Genomic DNA, 21,046 nt, shown 5'->3' on the forward strand with positions numbered 1-21,046 from the left:
CTTCCCTCTCTGTTTTGGAGGTCTGCTGGGACACAGGTGGTAATAGGAGACCAGCTTTCCTCATGTGCTTCTCAGAGGGCTTTCCCTCCTTTATTCCAAGTGAGCACTGGGAGGCAGGTCCTACCATTGGCACAGTGGATTGAAGGCTGGAGTGAATGTGGGTTAGGCCAAGAGGGCTCAGACAGGTAGAGAGAAAAGCACACATGGGTCATAGCACCAGGTTAGCCTGTCAAAGGGCCCAGACAGACCATAGAGGACCTGGCCCCTCCTGGCATCTTTCAAAGCTGCATACTGCAACGCTGGTCCCAAGAGTCGCTGGCATTGGAGAGAGCATGGCTGGAAACCCACTGCCAGGAGAGGGCTCTCCTCCACCACCTCCCCCTTCAGCATCCTCCGTCTCAGCCTGAGCCATCATGGGTCTTAATCCATTCCTTCCACCCCGTCACGGCTACTGAGCCCCTTTGTGTCGCTGTGTCCAGCACTCTGCCAGGTGCTGCCCATAATCTGTATTTGTCTTATTCATAGCACAGTCCCCACCCGCCATGGAGTCAAGAAACAAGTGGGAAGCTGAACTAAGGGGTCTTTAAGGAGCCTTGCAAAGCCGTAACTGTAATTCTGGCCTTCTCAGCTGTCCGTCCATCCTAGAAGCTCCTATTCTCTGCTCTGCTTCTTGATACTCCTGGGTTGGAGGGTGTCCAGAGAGAAAGACAAACAGGTTTGGAAGTCACATTCCTGTAGGACACCAGTTGTTTTGTCTTCTTGTTTGTCTCTTCTGTGGCAAACACTTGAGTGCCTCCTTTGCTCTGTCTCTGTGCAGTGGACAGGATGGACCTGGTGCTGCCCTCAGGTCTCTGTCAAGCTGCCTGCCCCAGGTGTTGTGGTCAGCAGGGATTTCTCCGGCTCCGGCCCGTGCGGGGTGTAGCGAGGCACAGGGACGCTCTGGCGGGAAAGCCACCATCCATGCTCGCTGAACTCCTTCCGAGGCTCTGGTCTGGGTAGCTGGCATGTGTTGCTCTTTCCTTCTCTGCCCAGGGCTGTGATCAGGTTGCAGGGAATTCACGGGTGGCGGGAAGAGGGCCGTGTCTTTCTGGTCACTGCCCTGTAAGAACTTTAAATAGCAACCCCGTGCCCACGCCTGCGTACCTCGGAGGAGCCAGCAACTGCAGACGTAAACTGAGGAGCATGCAAATGTCTGGCCAGGTCCGCAGTGCAGGCGCTGGGAGATGCAGGCGATGGTCGGAGGCCCGTTTTTCCTGTCTACTTCTTACCCCTTTAAGGCACAGGTTATGTGCCACCCACATTCCCTCTGTGAAGCCTTTCCTGGTTCCCTCCCCGTGCTGAAATCGGCCTCTACTGTTTTCCCACATTCCTTTGCCTCTGTCTTAGGGTGTTTATCACAAGGTTTATGGTGATTTGTGTGCTTGTCTCTCCTCCACTGGGTCAGAAGCTCATGAAAGACAGGGTTGGGTCTTTTTCCCTAGTCTGCCACCGTCAGCATCGGGCCTGGCACAGGCTGAGCAAGTGCCCTGTCACCGTGCTGTGTGCTCAGTACCTTGGGCTCTGGCATCCTCCGCTCTCCCAGCTCTCAACCACTGTCCCAGGCCCCATATTTCTTGGGGCCCTGTAGCTGACCCACATCTGACTTCTCTGTGAACCAGCCCATTGTGCTTTCAGGTTCTGTGTGGAAGATCCTCTGGCTCCACCTCTCTGCCCCTTCGCCCCAAGGACCCAGCCAGCTTGTCCTCAGATGCCAGTTCACAGCTTGCTTTACAGGGCCCAGCGGGGCGGCACCTTGTCTTAGCGGCAAATTGGAGGGTGGCTCTGGGCCCCCCTGGGCCAAGCCCCCACCCTCTGAAGCTGATGGCTGCAAGGTTTCTGGAGCTGGAGAACAGAGGGGAACAGGCCGGAGATATGGGGTCTGTGTGACCCTCTGCAAGTTGCTTCCCTTCCTTGGGCTCGGCTTCTTTGTTTCTCTGATAGAGATCATCTTAAGTGCTTCTGCAAGTTGCTAAAATACTCACGTTAATGGAGGTGACGGGGCTTTGTAAACCACAAAGTGCCATTAAAATATGCGAGGCTCTTGTTTCTCCTGCCTGGATCATTTGCACCCCTGCACTCAGCTGGCTTTTATCTCTGCTGGGTCCTAGCAAAGTGGTGCAGGGCCCTGGCCTTCTTTACTGAGCCACCCTCCCTTGGGGAAATGGCACCGGCTTTGGGGCAGGTGGCGGCAGGAGGTGCCCGGAGAGTCATCCCTATGCTGACCTAGGCCTTCTGAGGTCCCTGCTTGCTTTTACGGGAAAGGAGCTCAGCCTGTGGCCAGGGTTACGAGAGCGGCATGGGGCTGGGGCCACAGTCAGCAGCTCACCCTCTGCTTTTCTCTCTACAGGGCGCCAAGTACCGGGGTTCCGTTCACGACTTCCCTGACTTCAACCCCAGCCAGGATGCCGAGGCCCTGTATACCGCCATGAAGGGCTTTGGTGGGTGCTTGGCCACTGGGAGGGGGGCCCCCAGGAAAGGGAGTGGGATTCACTGGGGCTTGGGGGTGTCCCCACAGGTGCGTACAGCCCAGAGCCCTTTTGGGGTGGGGGTGAGATGAACTCGTCTTTTTTTGTTTCCTCTTCTTATTTTTTTATAACTTTATAATGAAATATTCCAGACCAACAGAAAGGTCTGAAGAATAATAGAAGCTTCACCTGTACACCTGCCACCCAAGCTGAGAAACAGCACCTGCCTTCTCAGATGGTTGAAACCTCCTTGGCAGGTCCCCCTGCCGCCTCTCCTCTTGGGGGTAACCACCACCCTGAATTAAGTGCTTGTTTTTCTCTTTTATTTTTCTTGTCATGAAAAGAACCCTGTCCTGGGTGTTAGGACACCTGGGTTTTTCTAAGCCAGCCTCGCTGTAAGACCTTGGGTGAGTCTCTGCCCCTCTCTGGGCCTCAGTTTCCTTATTTGTGTGATGAGGAGCTGGATCGTGGGCCCTCTGAGCTCAGATGCTGTGTGTGCTGTGATCCCTCTCAGTGGGGGCCTGACAGGTCTCCATAGATCCCCCGCTCCCCTGATGCCACCGCCCTGTGGGCAGAAGGCTGGACTGCAGGGAGCAGCCCCGGTGGCTTTCCTGAAGGCAGGTTGGGGTAGGGTGACGGGTGCCTCCCCTCTTCCAGGCAGTGACAAGGAGGCCATACTGGAGCTGATCACTTCCCGCAGCAACAGGCAGAGGCAGGAGATCATCCAGAGCTACAAGTCCCTCTATGGCAAGGTAACCATGGCCACCGGAGGGCGGGTGAATGGTTCCAGCCATGTGTGCCTTCAAGGTCTTTCCTGAGTATTTACTCCAGGGCAGCCTCTCTGCTGGCTCTTCTGCCTCCTTTTTTCTCCTCTTCAGTCAGGGAACATTCATCCACAGAGAGTCTAGAGCACGTGCTATGTGCTGGGCCCTGTGCTGGGCGCTAGTGCCACGCAGGTGACTAAGACCTGTGCAGCGTCACCCTGGGTCCCACAGACAGTGGGAGAGACACACAGTAAACAAGTAAACGATGGTGAGGAAGGGGCACGATGCTATGGGCTGGACTCCTGCACCGCCATATGCCAGCTGCGTGACTTTGGGAAGTTGCCTGACGTCTCTAAGCCTGTTTCTTAAGGTTGATGAGAGTACCTAGCTCCAAGAGGGCCGATTAAGTGGGCTGATTGAATTGTCCGTGCCTGAGTGAGTGCTTATTAAATGTAATTCTTACGTTATAGCTGCTCTTCCTTCTTCCTCCGCCTCCCTCTCCCCCCAGGACCTTATCGCTGACTTGAAGTATGAGCTGACGGGGAAGTTTGAACGACTGATTGTGGGTCTGATGAGGCCGCTTGCCTATTGTGACGCCAAAGAAATTAAAGACGCTGTCTCCGTAAGAAGCATGTGTCTGTGTGTTGGGGGTGGGCATGGTTACTGGGAAGATTCCTGCTTCTCTAGCAAGTATTCCGTGAGCCCTGCTCCCACCCGGCAGACGTGCTCTGCTTCAAGAGGCAGCTTGCCCAAACCCTGTCCCAGAGGGGCACCGAGGGTCTCCTCCAGAGGGACAGATGTGGGACACATGTTGCTGTGGGGCACACCCCATAAAAGGGGGCCCTTGGCCCAGACCCCCACACCAACAGCTCAGTCCTGAGGGAGCAGGATATAGGGATGTGGAGACACACGGCCCAAAGGCCAAGGGCGTTCTGAAAGAGGTTACAGGGCAGGGCCCTGGGCCTGGGGTGGCTTGAGCGAGTGTCGTAGAAGATGAGGGGATCCAGTTGGGCTCGAAAGCCTGGAGAGGATTGGTTGATCAGAGTGGTAAGATCCTTCTAAGCTGGAGAAGAAATGGCAGGAGAGGTTGTGGCGGTGTGTTCAGGTATGAGGAGCAGCTTGGTCTGGTTGAGGTAGAGGGTTGCTCCCTAGGAAGCAGGGAGAGATCAAAGCTGTCAAGTGTGCCCAGGACTTTACAGTTTATAACGTGCTATGATCTTTGTCTCAGATGAGCCATCAAACATGAATTCATTGCATAAACTGAAAAACTTAGCAAGGTGAGAGATTCTTACCTCCTCTATCTCCCTGGGAGTTTGGCAGAACAACCAGTATCATCTCCGTTCTACAGAGGGAGAAAACTGAGGCCCAGAAAGATAGTGTCTTAATGAGAGATCACAAAGCAAGCTGTGGGCAGAGGTGGGACTCGAACCTGTGTCTTTTGATTCTCAGGCAGCAGCTCCAGATCGATGCATAAGAGCTGTGGTTGGAGCACCCTGAGTGCTGGGGGTTTCATAGTTCTGGCCGCTCCAGGCTCCCAACCCATGGCTGGTGGTCAGCCATCCCCACCCGTGACTCGTGTACCCCTCTCTTCTCCCAGGGCATTGGCACCGATGAGAAGTGCCTCATTGAGATCTTGGCTTCCCGCACCAACGAGCAGATCCACCAGCTGGTGGCAGCATACAAAGATGGTGAGACGGGCAGGAGGGGCCATTCAGGTTTTTCAGATATGAAATGAGGGTGATTGCAAGGGTGGGGACCTAAAGACTATCCACCCACCTTCTTTCCTCTTTCCCTCTGACTGTCCATCTGTCTGTCCATCTGTCCATCCATCCTAGAAGTACCTGCTCTGTGCTGGACAATGTGCTAGGTTCTCAGGATATGGTGGTGGGAAAACCCACGTGGTCCCTGCCTCCCAGAGGTTATAGACTAAGGAGGTAACGAGGGACACAGACCATCAATAGGTGAACTTGTGATGACATGCGTGGATAAGTGTTATGAAGGAAACAGATGAGATAACAAGAAGCAGACTTGACCTGCTTCGAACAGGTGGTCGGGGAAAGCCTGTCTTAGGAGGAAATGAGAAGGAGCCAATTGTATAAGGAGTGGAGAGAAGATCCCGGGAGACAGAGGGAACAGCAAGTCCAAAGGCCCTGGGGCAGTGATGATCCTGGTAGGCAGAGCGAGGCGAGAGTGGCAGAGGGCAGGGCAGCATCACGCAGGGCCTCGAAGGCCAAGAGAAAGAGACAGTGTTTTCTTCTAAGTGCAGTGGGAACCAGGGGAGCCCAGGTTCAGATAGGAGCTTGAAGACAGTCAGCCTTGTGGCTGTGGGTTGGAGAGCGAGTGAGAGCAGAAACAGAGAGAACCTTCAGAAGGCTGTGACTGTCCAGGAGATGAGACGGTTCCTGGAGTGGGATGGCACAGGTGGGGATGGAGAAAGGGGTGGATTACATCCCATCTTGCCGTGGGTCAGTACAAAGAATGGTGAAAACACACCCTGGGTCTTGCCATGGCCGTCATGGAGACTGGGTTTGGGATTTGTAACAAACGCTGATCATTTTAGGGGCAGCAGGGACCTTTATCCCGGATCCCTGGGGTCTCCTGGGCATGGGACTAGAGCTTGTGTTCCTTCCCTGCAGCCTACGAGCGAGACCTGGAGGCTGATGTCATTGGTGACACCTCTGGCCATTTCCAGAAGATGCTCGTGGTCCTGCTCCAGGTTGGTCCACCTTGGGGCCCTAAGACCCTCCCGGAGCTCCCTACCTGCGTGCAGGCCGAGGGCTGTGGGCACCTTCTCCGTGTTCCCCCGGACAGGTGGTCTGTGAGGGGCTCCTTGGTGGTTCCTCAAGTATAAAGTCTTTCTTGTATACTGTGGCTGCCCCTCCCCAACTGCCCATTTTATCGTCGAACTTGAGATGGTTTCTCTGTGGCTTACCTGGGGGTAGAATCTGTGCATCCGGGGGTCTGTTCTGTTCCCCCTGGCTTGCACAGGCAGGTGTGTCCACGTGACCCGCATTTCCCTTTGCACACGGCCTTCTCTCCTGTGCCTGGGAATGTCCTCTCCTGTGACCTCCTTCCTCTCTCCACACACACCCCTGCCTGCACCTCTCTGGGCCTCCCTCCTGCCTTTGCTTCTCCAGAGGTGGCACGGACCTCAGGACAGGCAGACACATGGCATTTCTGGGGCTGCCTGCATTGCGTCTCCCACAGCCGAGCCCGCTCCTCCCTCCACCCACAGAGTCCACGAAAAAGACCATAACGAGGCTGCACGCCCGTGTCCTGTGCTGACTTCAACCTGCCACGCTGGGTTCTCTGTTCATTTTCCCGTGCAATGTGTTTTTTAAAGAAAACACTTTGAGTTAGTTACTAACATTTAAAAATAGGGAGATTGTGCTCGAAAATCAGACTTCTGGATTCTTTTGAATAATTGAAAGTTCTGGCAAGAGCAGACCTGCATTCAGTGTGACTGCAGTGGGCTGGAGAGTGGGTCCCACTCTGCCGCTTCACTTGACCTCCCCGGCCCCACGGGAATCTCTGACCGCAGGCCGTGTAGGAACAGGCTTTGAGATGGCTCAAACCCAGCTCCGTTTATGAAGCTTTATAAACGTTTATGAAGCTTTCTATATAAATTAAGCCACCTCTGTGTTTCTTTCACTCCTCTCCCGCCACAAATTTTACATCAGCTGTTCCCAGTTCTTTTCCTCAAGTTAATCGTAACAATCCACATCCCATATTAAGCTACTGGCTAATTATCCGAATCGTCAGGAATGGGCAAGTGTGACCTTTGTCCCCATTTTCAAAGCTACTTGTTCTGGAGAGGAGAGTTCCTGCCTGAATCTTGGAGTCAAGGATGTTGCCTCCTCAAGATCTAACACCAATTGGGGGGTGAGGTGGCCCGATTGTAAGTGTGTGGCTCTGTCTTCTTAAACTCAGTCCCAGAACCAGGGGGTTGAGATCCTGAGGTGCACAATCCGGGGGAAAGAGGAGATAAGCAAGGCTTGACCTCTGCCCACATATCGTGGAGCCCGGCAGGGCTTGCTCCAGTCCCCATGAGGATCCTCCGCTGTCAGGTGGGGCATAGGGCGAGGGCGGAGCAGCGGAAACACCAGGAGGATTTGGTGCCTTCACAGCTTGTGAGCTCAGATCTCAGGGCCCGAGTTCCACATCCTCGTTGGTGGTTATTTGGGTTAGGGTATGGGAGCTCCTAATAGAACACAAATGTGCAGACTTTTTGCCCCTGCCACATCATTGTTGGGGGCGTCATGGGCCACGGCAGGACTTTGTGGCAGGCGCCCTGTCCTCAGAGATCTCAGTTCAAGGCTCTGGCTTCCTGTGTGATGGGAGCACCTAGAAGGGCCTTGGTTATTCTCAGGGCACCCCTGTTTGGTCCCAGCTCCGAGGATGAAGGGAGAAACCAGTGGGGGGGACCTCTGATTTCCCTCTAAAATAGGTGCTGTGGTCTTGATCCAGGGGCAGCTGTAAGTCACTGCTCCTGGACACTTCCAGGCCGCCATGTTTTTCCCAGTGCTCTCTGTCACCACCGCCGGCATCCAGGCCTTCCCCCTGGCTTTGGTAATTGAGGCACATGTCCCTTGTCTCTCTGCCCAGGGAACCAGGGAGGAGGACGACGTAGTGAGTGAAGACTTGGTGCACCAGGACGTCCAGGTAAACAAGCACTGGGGGAGGTCCCCGAGGCACAGCCAGGGGAGAGGGTAGGGATCGGACATGGGCTGGAGGAGAAGTAATTTGCATCAAATACCAGAAATAACTGACTCATAGCCATCATTTATACAGTGCTTTGCTGAAGGAAGGATTTAAGTTATCTTTGAAAGATACCCAGCTTCTATATAGTTGATGAGATGTATATTGGAGCTTTCATCATTTGTTCATTTATTCGTTCAGTTGGTTAATATTTATTGAACCACCTACTATGTGCCAGGCACTTTGCCAAGCATTGGGGAATCACCAATGAACAAAGTTAGTACTGGGAGAGACAGGCATATATTAATCACACAAATACCTTCTCTATCAACATACCATGTATTCCAGGTGTTTTGAGCCCCTACTGTGTGGCAGTAACACCGTGGAGGCCAATACAGGGAATGCTAAGACATAGTCCCTGTCCTTCATGAGCCCACACAGTAGTGGTGAGTCAGGCATATAAAGAAATCATTGTAAGATACAGTGGATCAAAGCTATAAAGAAGCAGAAAGCTATAGGAACCTAGAAGAGGGAGGAGGGGAAGAGAATTCTGCCTGGGGCATCAGGAAGTGCCTTGAGAACAAATGGGACTTTTAATCTGGGCCTTGAAGCTTGAGTAGGAGTTTCCTCAGAAAGAAAGGGAGACAGGCATATGTATATGTGTATGCAGAGGTCCTGACACTACCAGTTACTGGTTTGTTCAGGGATCTGGCAGTAGTTGTAAGTGACTTGGCCAGGAGTCCTGTCTCCTGAGGTTTCCTCCTTCAGTTAAGTCCCACTTCTTCCCCTTCAGGACTTGTACGAGGCAGGGGAACTGAAATGGGGAACAGATGAAGCCCAGTTCATTTACATTTTGGGAAATCGCAGCAAGCAGCATCTTCGGTTGGGTAAGCTCCAGAGACCCACAGCTGCCCCCTGGGGGTTGTGCCAAGAATTCCTTTCTCTTTTCCTTTACTAATGGAGCATGATAGCTACTTCATCCACAGCCCAAACACGAGTCCTGATCTGACTAGACAGTGGTTTGTCTAGCCCCTCGCCAGAGTCATTAACAGGATGCTCAGCGCTTCCATCTAAGTAGCAGTCCTATCTTTGTGTTGGAGCCTGCAGTGTCCACAGTCCCTTGCAGCATACGCAGCATGACCGCACAGCGGCTGGTGATGTGTGGCCTCCCTGTCACCTCCTGAAGTATCGACCTCGTGTCGGTACTCCCATCCTGGCCACTGTGCCTTCCCTCCTGAAGTCCCTGTTTCTTCTTAGTGTTATGGGACACTCTCGATGTCCCTGTCTCTCTGTCTGACTCAGTGTTTGATGAGTATCTGAAGACCACAGGGAAGCCGATCGAAGCCAGCATCCGAGGGGAGCTATCCGGGGACTTTGAGAAGCTGATGCTGGCTGTGGGTACGTCCTGACATGGCATTCCTAGGGTCTTCGAGGGATTCTGGGATTCTGGCCCAGGAACAAGGGGCTAGGAATGGAAAAGGGGAATTATATGGTATGAGATGGGAAGGAGAAAACAGATGGGTGGTGAATTCTAAAGGTTTAGCCAGGGCAGCATGGCTGAGACCTGGGAGGCAGGGAGCCGAGCCTCAGGCGCTGCCTTCCTGCTCCTCCTGCCTCAGTGTGTGTGCTGGGTGAAAAGGCACTGAGCCAGGGTGGGGGAATAATGACCTGGAGAGCGGGCTTGTGTGGAGCGTGTACTGTGCACCAGGCGCCGTGCTGAGTGTCTAGTCTTTAAAAAGACCCAGGAGTGGCACTCATCATCTCCATTCCACGATGAGGAAACTGTGTCTCACAGAGGCTGCCTCACCTGCCAAGGGGCCGTTTTGTAATGAATTGGGGGTGCTCTCGGCATGAGGGATGCCAGGAGCTGACTAGTCAATGGTGGAGTCAAGATTCAAACCCAAATCTGTGATTGACTTGGAGCAAGTCACTTATGCTCACGGGGCCTCAGTTTCCTCATGTGATAAATGGGGGCAGGGATGGACTGCCTGACTCAGAAGCCCTTGCAAGCCAGTCACACCAAGACTTGATATATCTGAGCCTGGGGTAGGTGGTGTGTATGTGTTTCTTGGGAGAGAGCTCCAGCCCGGCCCTCATCTTCCCGCCCAGAGCCGTCCCTCGCCACCCCTGTCACATGTAGTCAGGTTCTGGCCCATCTGCCGGCGGGATCCAGTGTTTCCACAGCCGGCACCTTTCTGCTGTAGCAGAATCTAAAGAAACACCTTTCTCAACTCCACTGCAGATTACCCCTACCCAGCACAGTCCCTGTGAAACTCCAGAGGGCTAGAAAGATGAAGTGGGTCTTTGCAACGCACTCCCCACCTTACAACAGGCCGATTTCCTGATTTCTTTATTCCCTGGGTTTGTAATACAAGTGGGTGGGTCTGGGGTGCTCTGGGGCTGTGGGTTATCAGGAGCCAGGGTTCTTCCTGGGTTTGAACTTGGTGGCCCCCAAGGGATGGAAACAAAGAAGGGGCAGGCCACCCCATCCTCTTTCCGAGGCAGCCAGGATAACTACCTTTTCCTCCCTCTCCTCAGTGAAGTGCATCCGGAGCACCCCGGAGTATTTTGCTGAAAGGCTTTTCAAGGCCATGAAGGTGCGTGTTTGGCTTGGTGTGAACGAGGTTGGGAGAGGAGGTCTCTGTCCACTCCCAGAGGACCGTTGGGACTCTCGGGCAAGTCCTTGTGGTCCCCTGGCCAAAGAGATCCTTCAAGGGACTGGCCACAGGACAGAGTGATGGCACTTTGTCCCAGGTGAGCTCCAGGGCCTGTGATGCTGGCTGGTCGCACACCTTCCCACCCAAATACCTGCCCTTGATTGATCAGAGGGGACAGTGACAGCCTGCACCTGATGCATCAGGCCCGGTGGACTGGAAGCCCACACTTTTAACAAATATGAATTAACCAGAATGTTTATATCTAGGGTACATAGGTAAGTGCAAAACACTCTGGCATTATCTGCTAAGATCCGTGATGCTTCTCCCATCCCTGTGGCCCTGTGATTCCACACTAGGGGTGTACTGAGAACAGTGCTTCCCTGTATTTTACACACGTGACACACAGACACTAAGGAATTTCCATAGCACACCAGGGTAAATGAATGTAGTTGTTTCTTGCCGGAGGCCACAGGCCCAGGCCCCTGTGTGACCATCCCAGGAGGGCAAGTGGACCAGAGCCCGTTCTTTGTCTTCCAGTCCACAGTGAGGTTGGCCAGCTCGGCCCTGGAGAGATGTTTGCCTGTGCACGTGTGTTCATAAGAACCTCCAGGGCAGTATGGTCTGTGTTAAGAAAAAACCAGAAACAACCCAATGTCCATCAGGCGTAGCGTGACAAAAATACACGCATAGTGGTAGATTTACAAAGTTCCAAAATGGGTGAACCTAAACAGTATATTGCTTCGAGTTACAAAGTTAGGTAAACTTATAAGGGAAATCAAGGATGGGAATGACGTACAAGGGGGAGGGAGGAGATGAAAGCAACAGGGACGCACAGGGAGCTTCAGAAGGAATGGCAGTGTTGTGCTGCTTTGTTCTTAATTTCAACATTTTATTATGGAAATTGTATTTTCAGCCAAGCTGGGGGCTCTCAGCACTCCAGCCTCATTCAACTCCCTGTTCCCCCAAACCTACTTGTCTTCCAGGGCCTGGGGACTCGAGACAACACGCTGATCCGCATCATGGTCTCCCGTAGCGAGCTGGACATGCTTGACATTCGGGAGATATTCCGGACTAAGTATGAGAAGTCTCTGTACAGCATGATCAAGGTGAGCGCAGCTAACAGGGGACAGAGAGCTTTCTGCCGAGACAGAGGGCTTGGGAACCACTCCCAGGAGAAAAGGAACTGGCCTGGAAAGCTGGGAGTCTCTTGGGAGTCCCAGGACCCTTGCCTTGTGGCACATTCAGGGAATTTAAGGCAACTCATCAGAGAAGCAAATGTCGGGGTACTAGTGAGACGGGAGGCATCTCTTCAGAGGAAGGCAGGGCTGGGTCGTGAGGGCACGCAAGCTGGATCTGAGATGAGGACTCCATCCCAAGGGCACCGAGAGCTCAGTCTCCTGGAAGAAGCAGGGCAGGACATGAAGAACAGAAATGAGTGCTAATGTGGCCCTGGGCCGGGTGATGGCTCTGGGGTATCCACCCCACGGGACTTGGTCAAGACACAGGTGTAGAGTTGGGTTTTTCCTCCCTTTTTTTGGGTGAGTGAGATAAAGCTTTATAACTTCAAACTGAGTTCCCCAAAGTGTATCCAAAGAGGAGTTTTATAGGTATTATGTGCAAAGATGTTTCATGGGAAATATTTGGAAAAAACTAGAATAAGCAAAGATAAACCAGTTTCTTTACTTGAGAACTTCTCATAGACTTTAGTATATTGTCCATTATGAAGCTCCAAGGGGATGCAGGATGTGCCACGTCTACCAAACATACATTTTTTTGTTTAGTTTTGGCATCTCCCAATGTTTTCCTTCACGGAGCCCTATTTTCGTGGATGATTTCCCCTGGGAGGGTGGAGCTGGGGATTGTCTGTGGCAGTGGTGTGCTGGGCCAGCTTGCACCGGCTAAGAAGAGCCGTGAGCATCTCTTCTTGACTTCCTTCTTCAGGGAAGTCATTTTGGCAGCTTGAAATACCCATTGTCAGAAGTATTTACACCACAGAAATGGCAACTGTTACAAATCAGGGCTTTCTTCTTTTTTCCCCAGAGAGCCAGTTGTTGAATACTTACCAGCACACCACTGTTTGGGGGTCTCAGCCACCTCCAGAGAGGAGGGGCGTCAGGGCTGCTGTGAATAAGTGTTCAGCCTTCCCCTGCTTGGGGCACTGCGGAACCTTCCTTCCTTGTCTGAGAGGAACCCAGGTCTGGGTGAGAGGTAACCTTTCCCTCTTTCTTTCCAGAATGACACTTCTGGCGAGTACAAGAAGGCTCTGCTGAAGCTGTGTGGGGGAGATGATGAGTAAGTGGCTTTGTGACCCTGGGCTGGAGAGAATGGCCTGGGGGGGGTGGCAGGCCAGGACTCTCCTGGCCCTCATCCTCATGGATGGATGGATGGATAAGCTCGGGGATTCCTCGGAGCCAGGAGCACCCCACAGGTGAAAGATGGCCTTTGCCGATATCTGTGTGTCTGAGTGTCTGTGTGTGTGAACACAAGTATGGTCTCCTGTGCACTGGTGAACTTGGAAAGTCAGTCTGGGGGTGTAGACCAGGAATCAGAATATGAGGGTCCAGGCCTTGCAACTTCATGGCCGCTTCTCAGTTTCGTCTGTTAGATGGAAAAAGCACAGGTGCCTGCCCTGCCTCCTCACTTATTCAGCATATTGTCTGAAGCACCGTCTGTGTGTAGGCCTGGTGGGGAAGGCCCTGGTGAAGCCCACGGTCTGGGGAGGCATGCGACCGGGGTGTGAATACGGGGCTGTCCTCTGATGCGGAGAGTCTCGTGTCCGTGAAGGCACATGTAGATGGACTCTGCCAGACTGGGGGATGCTCCTGGAGGTATTGAGGCTGAGACCCAAGGAGGAAGGTGAGGAGGAAGAAGCGGAGGTGAAGACAGGGTCTGGAGGAGAGTGTTTGGTGTGGAGGAAAGGCCTAGAGATGAGAAGGCACAGCCTGGCTCATTTATGTAACCATGCTCGCACTTCTGTGGAGTGCCGGGGAGAGAGGGAGGCTGAGAGGTGGGCAGGGCCTGGGGCCTCTTCCTGGCATATGAACCTCTCCTAAGGGTAACAGGGAGCCATTGAAGAGATTAAATTGGGGCGTGACTTGACTGGATTTATGTGCTAGGAGAGGAACTGTGGTACTCAGGTTTCCCTTCTCTGGAGCTCACAAGGATCCAGTTAATAAGGATGTGAGAGCCTCCTGTCTACCTTTGGCGAGTGCCTTAGGGGCCCATGCGGTTCAGCGGACATTCACTGCGCACGTGATAACCGTAGGTGCTTTGCGGGAGGAGATGTAGAGATGACGTGGCTGTAAGCTGATCGTTGACTTGTTTGGGAGGGAAGACTTGGATAGATATGCTCAAATTATGGGGAAGAAAGAGGAGGGTGAAATATTAGAGAAATCCTCTCCTGCTTGGGACCCTGGGCCAGGAAGGCTGCCAGGCAGAGCCAGATTGCAGGGGTCTCAAGAGAGGGTCGAAGGTTCTTAGAAGTGGAGGGGGGGCTCTGGTGAATAGATGAGGCATAGTCTGGAGAGGAGGTAAAGCCAGATGGGTTTTCTTAAAGTGTGTGTGTGTGTCTGTGTCTGTGTCTGTGTGTGTTGTATGTGGGGCATGTTGCCCACGATGACACTCCCTCCTATCCTCTCCCCAACCCCCTCCCTTCCAGTGCTGCTGGCCAGTTCTTCCCGGAGGCAGCGCAGGTGGCCTATCAGATGTGGGAGCTTAGTGCAGTGGCCCGAGTAGAGGTCAGACCCTCCCCACCTCCTGCTTGACCTCTTGACCACGAGCTTCCACTCTTCTGCTCGCACCTTCCCGCTGCTCTGGTTGGCACCCAGCTGCCCCCTGGTGGCCAACCCAAGACACTGGTCCTCACATCTGAGCTTCCTTTTCTTCTTGGAGTGATGAGTTCGTGGGCGGGCACTCTGGTGTGGGCATCTGGTTCCTGCATTAACTTCTAACCCGCTGGGAAGTGTTCTGGCCCACTAACCACTCACAGGGCTTGCTGAATGGAGACCTGGTTCTTTGGAGGGGCCTGTCCCATCCTAGGTCCAACAGTTGGGCTTTGGAGGCATGAAAGCTGAGAACAGATGGGCGCCCCTGGGTGCACTGATGATGCAAGGTGGTCCTGACCATCCTCAGACCCGGGGTCCACAAAGAATGAGAATATGGACCCAGGGTTCACAGAAGTACTTGAGGCAAACAGTACCAGGGACCGGTAGCATTTGGTCCATAGAAAAGTGTTTGGAACCTTGGATTCTCTCTGTTATTCACTTGCTGTGCCACCTTTGGCAGGTCCCTGCCCCTTTCTGTCTCCATCTTTAAAATGAAGGTGTAGACATGGCAGTCTCAGTGCCTTTGAACAGCTCTCGAGCTCTGACGTTCTAGGACAGCGTTTCCCGAATTATAAGGCAAGAACTGTCATTGCGGAAGATCTCAAGTTATATGAGAAATGAATTCAGTGTGGGGGAGGGGAGCCTGCACGGCATTAAATACCACTGACCCTCACAGAGTGAGAAAGCTACTCTTTTTCACGTACCTCAGCCTGCCTGATTATGTCAAAGAAAGAGCCTTGATCGGGTGCCGCATTCGCTGATTTTCCTTTTTCACAAACACAGAGCTAGAGAGCTGACTTCAAGTTCAGAGCTTTTGACAAACAATGACACCTTGTTAAATCTGGTGATACTTGACACCATGATTTTTTATTACATTTATTTTCGTGGGTTATCATCTGTTTATGGCACATGAGCCAACTTTCTATTTATGAGACTGATATAAAATTATTTTCATTCATTGACTTATTTCACAAATACTTTTGAGTGCTTACTCTGTGTTGGGCACGGTTGTAGGATATATTCAAAAACAAAATGGACAAAAATCCTTCCTTTAGGTTTATTTAAATGAGCTTCAAAATGAATGCATTTAAGTAAAATGGAAAAGAAGCTGAATTAAGTAAAAATATTAAGAAATAGCATAGCATGTGCCCAGATATGGAGACGTTGCAAAGGTCACTCAGGAGTGACTGAAATTTGCGAAACTCTGTTCTGGCATTTCAGAACATTTAGGTTGCCTTTTCAGGCGAAGTGGCTCTTTAAGAGGCAGAGGGCCTTGTGGACAGGGCAGGATGCTGAGGGACCGGGGAGGCCGCACTGGCGCCAGGACGGGGCTGACTCCTGGGGCAGGAGCCCAGCCGCTTCTCCCTTGACCAGCACTTGCCCTGCTCCCAGGCCCAGGTCTGTCTCTCCCTCTCCCAGCTCTAGGGCAGGGGTCTGTCTGCTGCGCCTTCACCCCGCCTCTTTCCCCTGAAGTGCTTGGTTTGGTGCTTGTGGGGAAGCCACCCCTCCCTCGCATGCTCCTCTTCTGGCCTGGCCCCCGGGGGGGCCTCCAGACCCCTGCTGAGTCTCTTTCTGCATCCTGCAGCTGAAAGGAACTGTGCGCCCAGCCGATGGCTTCAACCCTGATGCAGATGCCAAAGCGTTGCGGAAAGCCATGAAGGGCCTTGGTAAGGGGGGCATGAAAGGGGCAGGGTTGGCCTCTGGGCAGCAGGGGGCAGATTTGGCAGTGGGCCAGGTACGGGCCAGAGCCAAGGCCTCAAACCAGGGTCTGCAGGATGAGGAGGACTTTACCCTGAGTCTCCACCCTTCTAAGGAGCCTCCCGGCCCCCTGCGTTTAGGGAGGAGGGGGCTGTGGGAGTTAATAAGGAACTTGCCACAAACCCTTCCTGCCGACCAAGGTGTCCTCAGTCCCTCAGCAGCAGTGTCCTGGGGAGAAGAAAGTAGTAGGGCTTCAGGCCTGGGTTCTTGCCCTGGCTTTGCCACTGGCTCACTGTGTGACTTTGGGAAGTCCTTTAACCTCTCTGGGTCTCAGTTTTCCTGTGTGTAAAATAAGAAATACAGTCCTTGTAATCCAGGAGTCCCAATTCTGGGGTCAGGGCGCCCCCTGCTGGTCACCCGCTTCCAGTGGGAAGAGCCACCCCCTGGGTGGATGGCCTGTCCTCAGAAAGGCCACTGGGGACAGAGCATCTGGGGTTTGGTTTCCATTGCCCAACAGCATCTCCCAGGGGCCTTGGGTTAAGTCTTTTACCTTCGGGGCCTCTTTCTTGTTTGTCTCACGGGAATGGTAATACCTAGGATTGTAAGATGACAGGTAAACATGCTTTTGAAAGATGGATTCCTGTGCCAGGTCTGAGGTTGATGACATTGATCAAGAGGCAGGAAGCCATATCCTGATGCCTTCCAGAGACACCCTGCTGTGGCCAGAAGGGCTTGGGGCCCAGCTTTCAGGGAGTTGAAAAGAAAGGATATAGGGTCCCCAATAGGACTTGGGTGGTCTGGCGGGAAGGGTGCCTTAGTAACTACTCCAGCCTCATCATCTTACAGGGGTGGAAATTGAGTCCCAGAAAGGGGTGGGGACTTGCCCAAGGGGACAGCCATTGTCAGAGCCAGAGGCCCTGACTCAAAACCCAGTGTTCTATGCTCCCCTGGTAATGCGACAGAAGGACGTGCAGGGAGGAATCCAGTGGCACTTAGTGGCTGCGGCCAGCGGGCAGGCTCCTGTAGGGGCTTGGGGCATGTGGCTGCCGAGCTAGGCTTCTACCCTGACGAAGATGGATGGGGCCCATTATTTTGGGAACATGGGGAAAGTTGGGCCACAGGCCTTCCTCTGAGCCCTGTGGCTTCGGTGACCCAGGAACTGACGAGAGCACCATCATCGACATCATCACGCACCGCAGCAACGCCCAGCGGCAGCAGATCCGGCAGACGTTCAAGTCTCACTTCGGCCGGGTAAGGGCTCAGCCTGGGCACTGGGCCCCGCATCCACGCTCCTCCTCAGAGGGAGCTCCACCTGTCACAGCCAGCTCTGCGCAGCTGAGCCCCTGGGTCTTCATGGCAGTGGGGCCCCGTGTGGTCACGTGTTCTTGGAGTATCTCCAGCATTGGGTTTCGGCTGCCTGCAAACGCCCCTCTCCACTGCCCCAGTTCCTTGTGATCAGCAGCTCTCTGTGAACGGCCCGGAGGAGATGGAGGCTCAGCCTGGGCTGATCATGGAGACGAGTTGTTTTCATGCAGTGCTTGGGGCATCTCGGCGCACAGCTCCCTCCGTGCAGAGGTTCAAGGCACCCAGCTGAGTGTCAGTCATCATTGCCCCTTAGTGGCATCTCGTTTTGGCTGGCGAGTTTCCCCCAGGATGGAAATGGTGCTGCCCCCTTTCCTTCCCTGTCTCCTGTCTCCAGGGAGAGCAGGTCTTCCTCCTGGCTGTTTTTTCCCCACCATCTCTAAACAGTAAACCCAACGTCAGCAAAGACAGACACAGGCTCCCTTGATCCCCTGCATCCACATGGAGCCCCTGTTTCCTCGGTCCATACCTCGTCCCTATCCCGGGTCACAGGTGGGCAAGTGCTGAAGTTGGTGAGACCTTGGCTTGCCCTTTGCAGGACTTGATGGCTGACCTGAAGTCCGAGATCTCTGGAGACTTGGCGAGGCTGATTCTGGGGCTCATGATGCCACCTGCCCATTACGATGCTAAGCAGTTGAAGAAGGCCATGGAGGTACAGCGTGGGCACCAAAGGGATGGAGTCCAGTCTGTGTGGGTGCTGGGGGGACACAGGTGCTCCCTAGAGCCCAAGTGGGGTGGTTGTAACTCCTTGGTAGAGCCCCTCCCACACCCAGTTCAAACTGGCACAAACACAAAAGGGGATGTTGGCTCCTCTAACTGACAAGGACAGGACTTGATCTGGCTTCAGACATGGCTGAATCTAGGGACTCAGTAATGTACGGGGACTCAATAATGTACACAGACTCTTGCCTCTCCCCGCCTTGCTTGGCTCAGCCCTCCTCTGTGGCTGCCTCACTCTCAAGCACCCTTTCTCCCTGTGGTAGCACGATGTCTTGTGTATATCCGACCAGCCAGCACCTCCAGTGGAGAGTTCCTTCTTCCCAGGAGTTGCACCAAAGTCTTGGCATTTACTCTGGTTCATTCAGGCGCCCAGTGACCAGAGGGGTCAGAGGGGTCTCCTGGAGCAGCTGGAGGAGGCAGGATGGATCTGGGAGGAAAACAATAGCAATTGGAGTCTGTATTCTAGTCCAGCCCTACCACGAACTCACTGTGTGGCGCTGGACCACCTACACTGTCTAAGTGTCTGAGCTTTGGGCTGTGAAATGGGAACAATCATCCCTGCGCTTCAGCCGTTCTGTGGCAGGCGTCCCACATATAAAGTAGAGGAAGATGGGCATGGATGTGAGCTCAGGGCCAGTCTTCCTCAGCAAAAAGAGGAGGGTTGGCAGCAGTTAGCTCAGAGCTAATCTTCCTCAAAAAAAAAAATTAAATTAAATTTAAAAAACCCAGATATTCGAATCTGTCAATCAACCAGTCTTGTCCACCTCCCTCCCCTCCCCCAAATTGGGGACCTTTCAGTAGCGGGTCCCCGAGCTGCCCTAGTCCAGAGCCCCTACCGTATGAGTCCTAGCATCACTCATCAAATACAGATATAAACAAATACAGCTTATATTTTTCCTTAAAGCACAGAACTGTTTTTCTTCTGAAAAGTTAATACATGTTCACCATTAAACTTGGGAAAATATACACAGAACAAAAAAGAAAATAGAGACCATCTATGATCTCTCACCCGCTCAGAGACCACAGTCACTGTTGTACTGTGACGCACATCCTCTGTTCTTTTTTGAGAAAGATTAACCCCGAGCTAACATCTGCTGCCAATCTTCCTCTTTTTGCTGAGGAAGACTGGCCCTGAGCTAACATCCGTGCCCATCTTCCTCTACTTTATATGTGGGATGCCTGCCACAGCATGGCTTGCCAAGCGGTGCCATGTCCGCACCCGGGTTCCAAACCGGCGAACCCCAGGCCGCCAAAGCGGAACGTGCGCACTTAACCGCTGTGCCACCAGGCCAGCCTGTCCTCTGTTCTTATATGCTTACGTATAAATATTTACATTCAGGATATGTATGTGTATATGCATTTTTATATACATATACTTATATGCCATATATTCTTTTTTTTATCCAAAACACTTCTCATGGAAGGTTCTAGAAATCTTGGCAAGCTGGCATGGTCATCCCTGATTGTGCTAAGGTCTGGGGGCCACATCTGGGGGTGGGGAGAAAATCCAGGAAGGCCTAATGGCCTGAGAGTTCACCTCCTGGGTGGTCTCTGCAGGCAGGGCCTCCCTGACCTTGGCCCCTTGGGCATCTGCACAGGGGTCAGGGCTGTGGTTCGCATCTTCTTTGCCTTGACCTTGTAGGGAGCTGGCACAGATGAAAAGGCTCTCATCGAAATTCTGGCTACTCGGACCAATGCCGAAATCCGGGCCATCAATGAGGCCTATAAGGAAGGTGCGTGTGGGAGGCCTGAGACCCAGTCCCACTGGGAAGCGGGTGGGAGAAGAGCCTGGTCCCCCAGCTTCTGGCATTGCCCCACAGCTCTGCCCTGTCTCCCTTCTCTCAGGCCATAGTGCTTTGATAAGTGTCTTGGGTGTGCCCAGCCCTGTGTCTGGGAAAGGCTGCCCCAGACAGAGTCCCAGCCAGACAAAGGCCTGGAGGTAGAAGAGAGTTGGGCTGGGAGTCAGAGGAGTGACTGTCCAGGCCGCTGGAGAGAGGGAGGGCGGCATCATGGGTGGGCAGCCTATGCAGTCGCATGGGGCCCTGCGTTCAGATGGCCTGTGCTTGGTTGCATGCTACCCTATCGCCATCTCAAAATTCTTAATAATTTTTCAACAAGTGACTCCATATTATTCTGAAGAACCTCGAGTACTGGTCAAAAATATTTAAACTTTTTCCCTTGTAAGGAGCTTTAAAATGGTAGAATTTTTGAGCAGGGGAGTGACACGGTCAGAGCTGTGCTTTTGGGTTCAGCACCTGCCATAAAGGAGGGAAGGTGGAAGAGAGATTGAAGACAGGGAGGCTGTTGTACGGGAGAGGAGAGACATAATGAGACCTCAGCCAGGACAGGAGCAGAGGGAGGTGATGGATAGATGGGCATGTCCATGTCAAGATGAACAGCAGGATGGCTGGATGCTCCCAGGAACCAACTACAAACGCCTTCATCCCCATCACCTCTGCCCAGACTGTCTGAGCTTCTAGGACCATCCCTCCCTCCCCACCCAATCCTTCTTAACCAGCAGCTGCCCACCACCCAACCCCCATTCCTCTGTCTCAGACTATCACAAGTCCCTGGAGGATGCTCTGAGCTCCGACACATCCGGCCACTTCAGGAGGATCCTCATCTCTCTGGCCACGGTGGGTGAACTCATGGGCCCAGGCCTGCTTGGCTCTCTGGGGGTCTGGGATGGGGGAAGGGTGGGGAGTTGGGAGCCCACTCCTGAGGAGGAGAGGGTGTCTTCCCTCTTGCCTTCTCAGTCCCACCACTGAGGCCGTTACTGCCTTGTGTGACGCTTTCCCCCACTGTTCACTTTCAAAGCT

At 53.3% G+C, this 21,046-nt stretch overlaps 1 protein-coding gene across 2 annotated transcripts in view; it reads left to right on the forward strand.

Annotated features, from left to right (window-relative positions):
- Positions 1–21,046, forward strand: part of ANXA6 (annexin A6) — a 49,650-nt gene that overhangs the window by 13,654 nt on the left and 14,950 nt on the right. For both annotated transcript variants that reach the window (XM_046667253.1, XM_046667254.1), the window contains exons 3-19: positions 2,387–2,477; positions 3,162–3,256; positions 3,777–3,890; positions 4,866–4,956; positions 5,905–5,984; positions 7,874–7,930; positions 8,760–8,853; positions 9,269–9,364; positions 10,505–10,563; positions 11,607–11,729; positions 12,857–12,915; positions 14,282–14,360; positions 16,033–16,114; positions 17,302–17,396; positions 18,046–18,159; positions 19,870–19,960; positions 20,784–20,863. In XM_046667253.1, the coding sequence (XP_046523209.1) occupies positions 2,387–2,477; positions 3,162–3,256; positions 3,777–3,890; positions 4,866–4,956; positions 5,905–5,984; positions 7,874–7,930; positions 8,760–8,853; positions 9,269–9,364; positions 10,505–10,563; positions 11,607–11,729; positions 12,857–12,915; positions 14,282–14,360; positions 16,033–16,114; positions 17,302–17,396; positions 18,046–18,159; positions 19,870–19,960; positions 20,784–20,863 (1,500 nt within the window). The remainder of the gene's footprint in view (positions 1–2,386; positions 2,478–3,161; positions 3,257–3,776; positions 3,891–4,865; positions 4,957–5,904; positions 5,985–7,873; positions 7,931–8,759; positions 8,854–9,268; positions 9,365–10,504; positions 10,564–11,606; positions 11,730–12,856; positions 12,916–14,281; positions 14,361–16,032; positions 16,115–17,301; positions 17,397–18,045; positions 18,160–19,869; positions 19,961–20,783; positions 20,864–21,046) is intronic.

This window comes from Equus quagga, chromosome 7 (assembly GCF_021613505.1).
Source record: "Equus quagga isolate Etosha38 chromosome 7, UCLA_HA_Equagga_1.0, whole genome shotgun sequence".
In the NCBI taxonomy this organism is placed as follows: domain Eukaryota; kingdom Metazoa; phylum Chordata; class Mammalia; order Perissodactyla; family Equidae; genus Equus; species Equus quagga.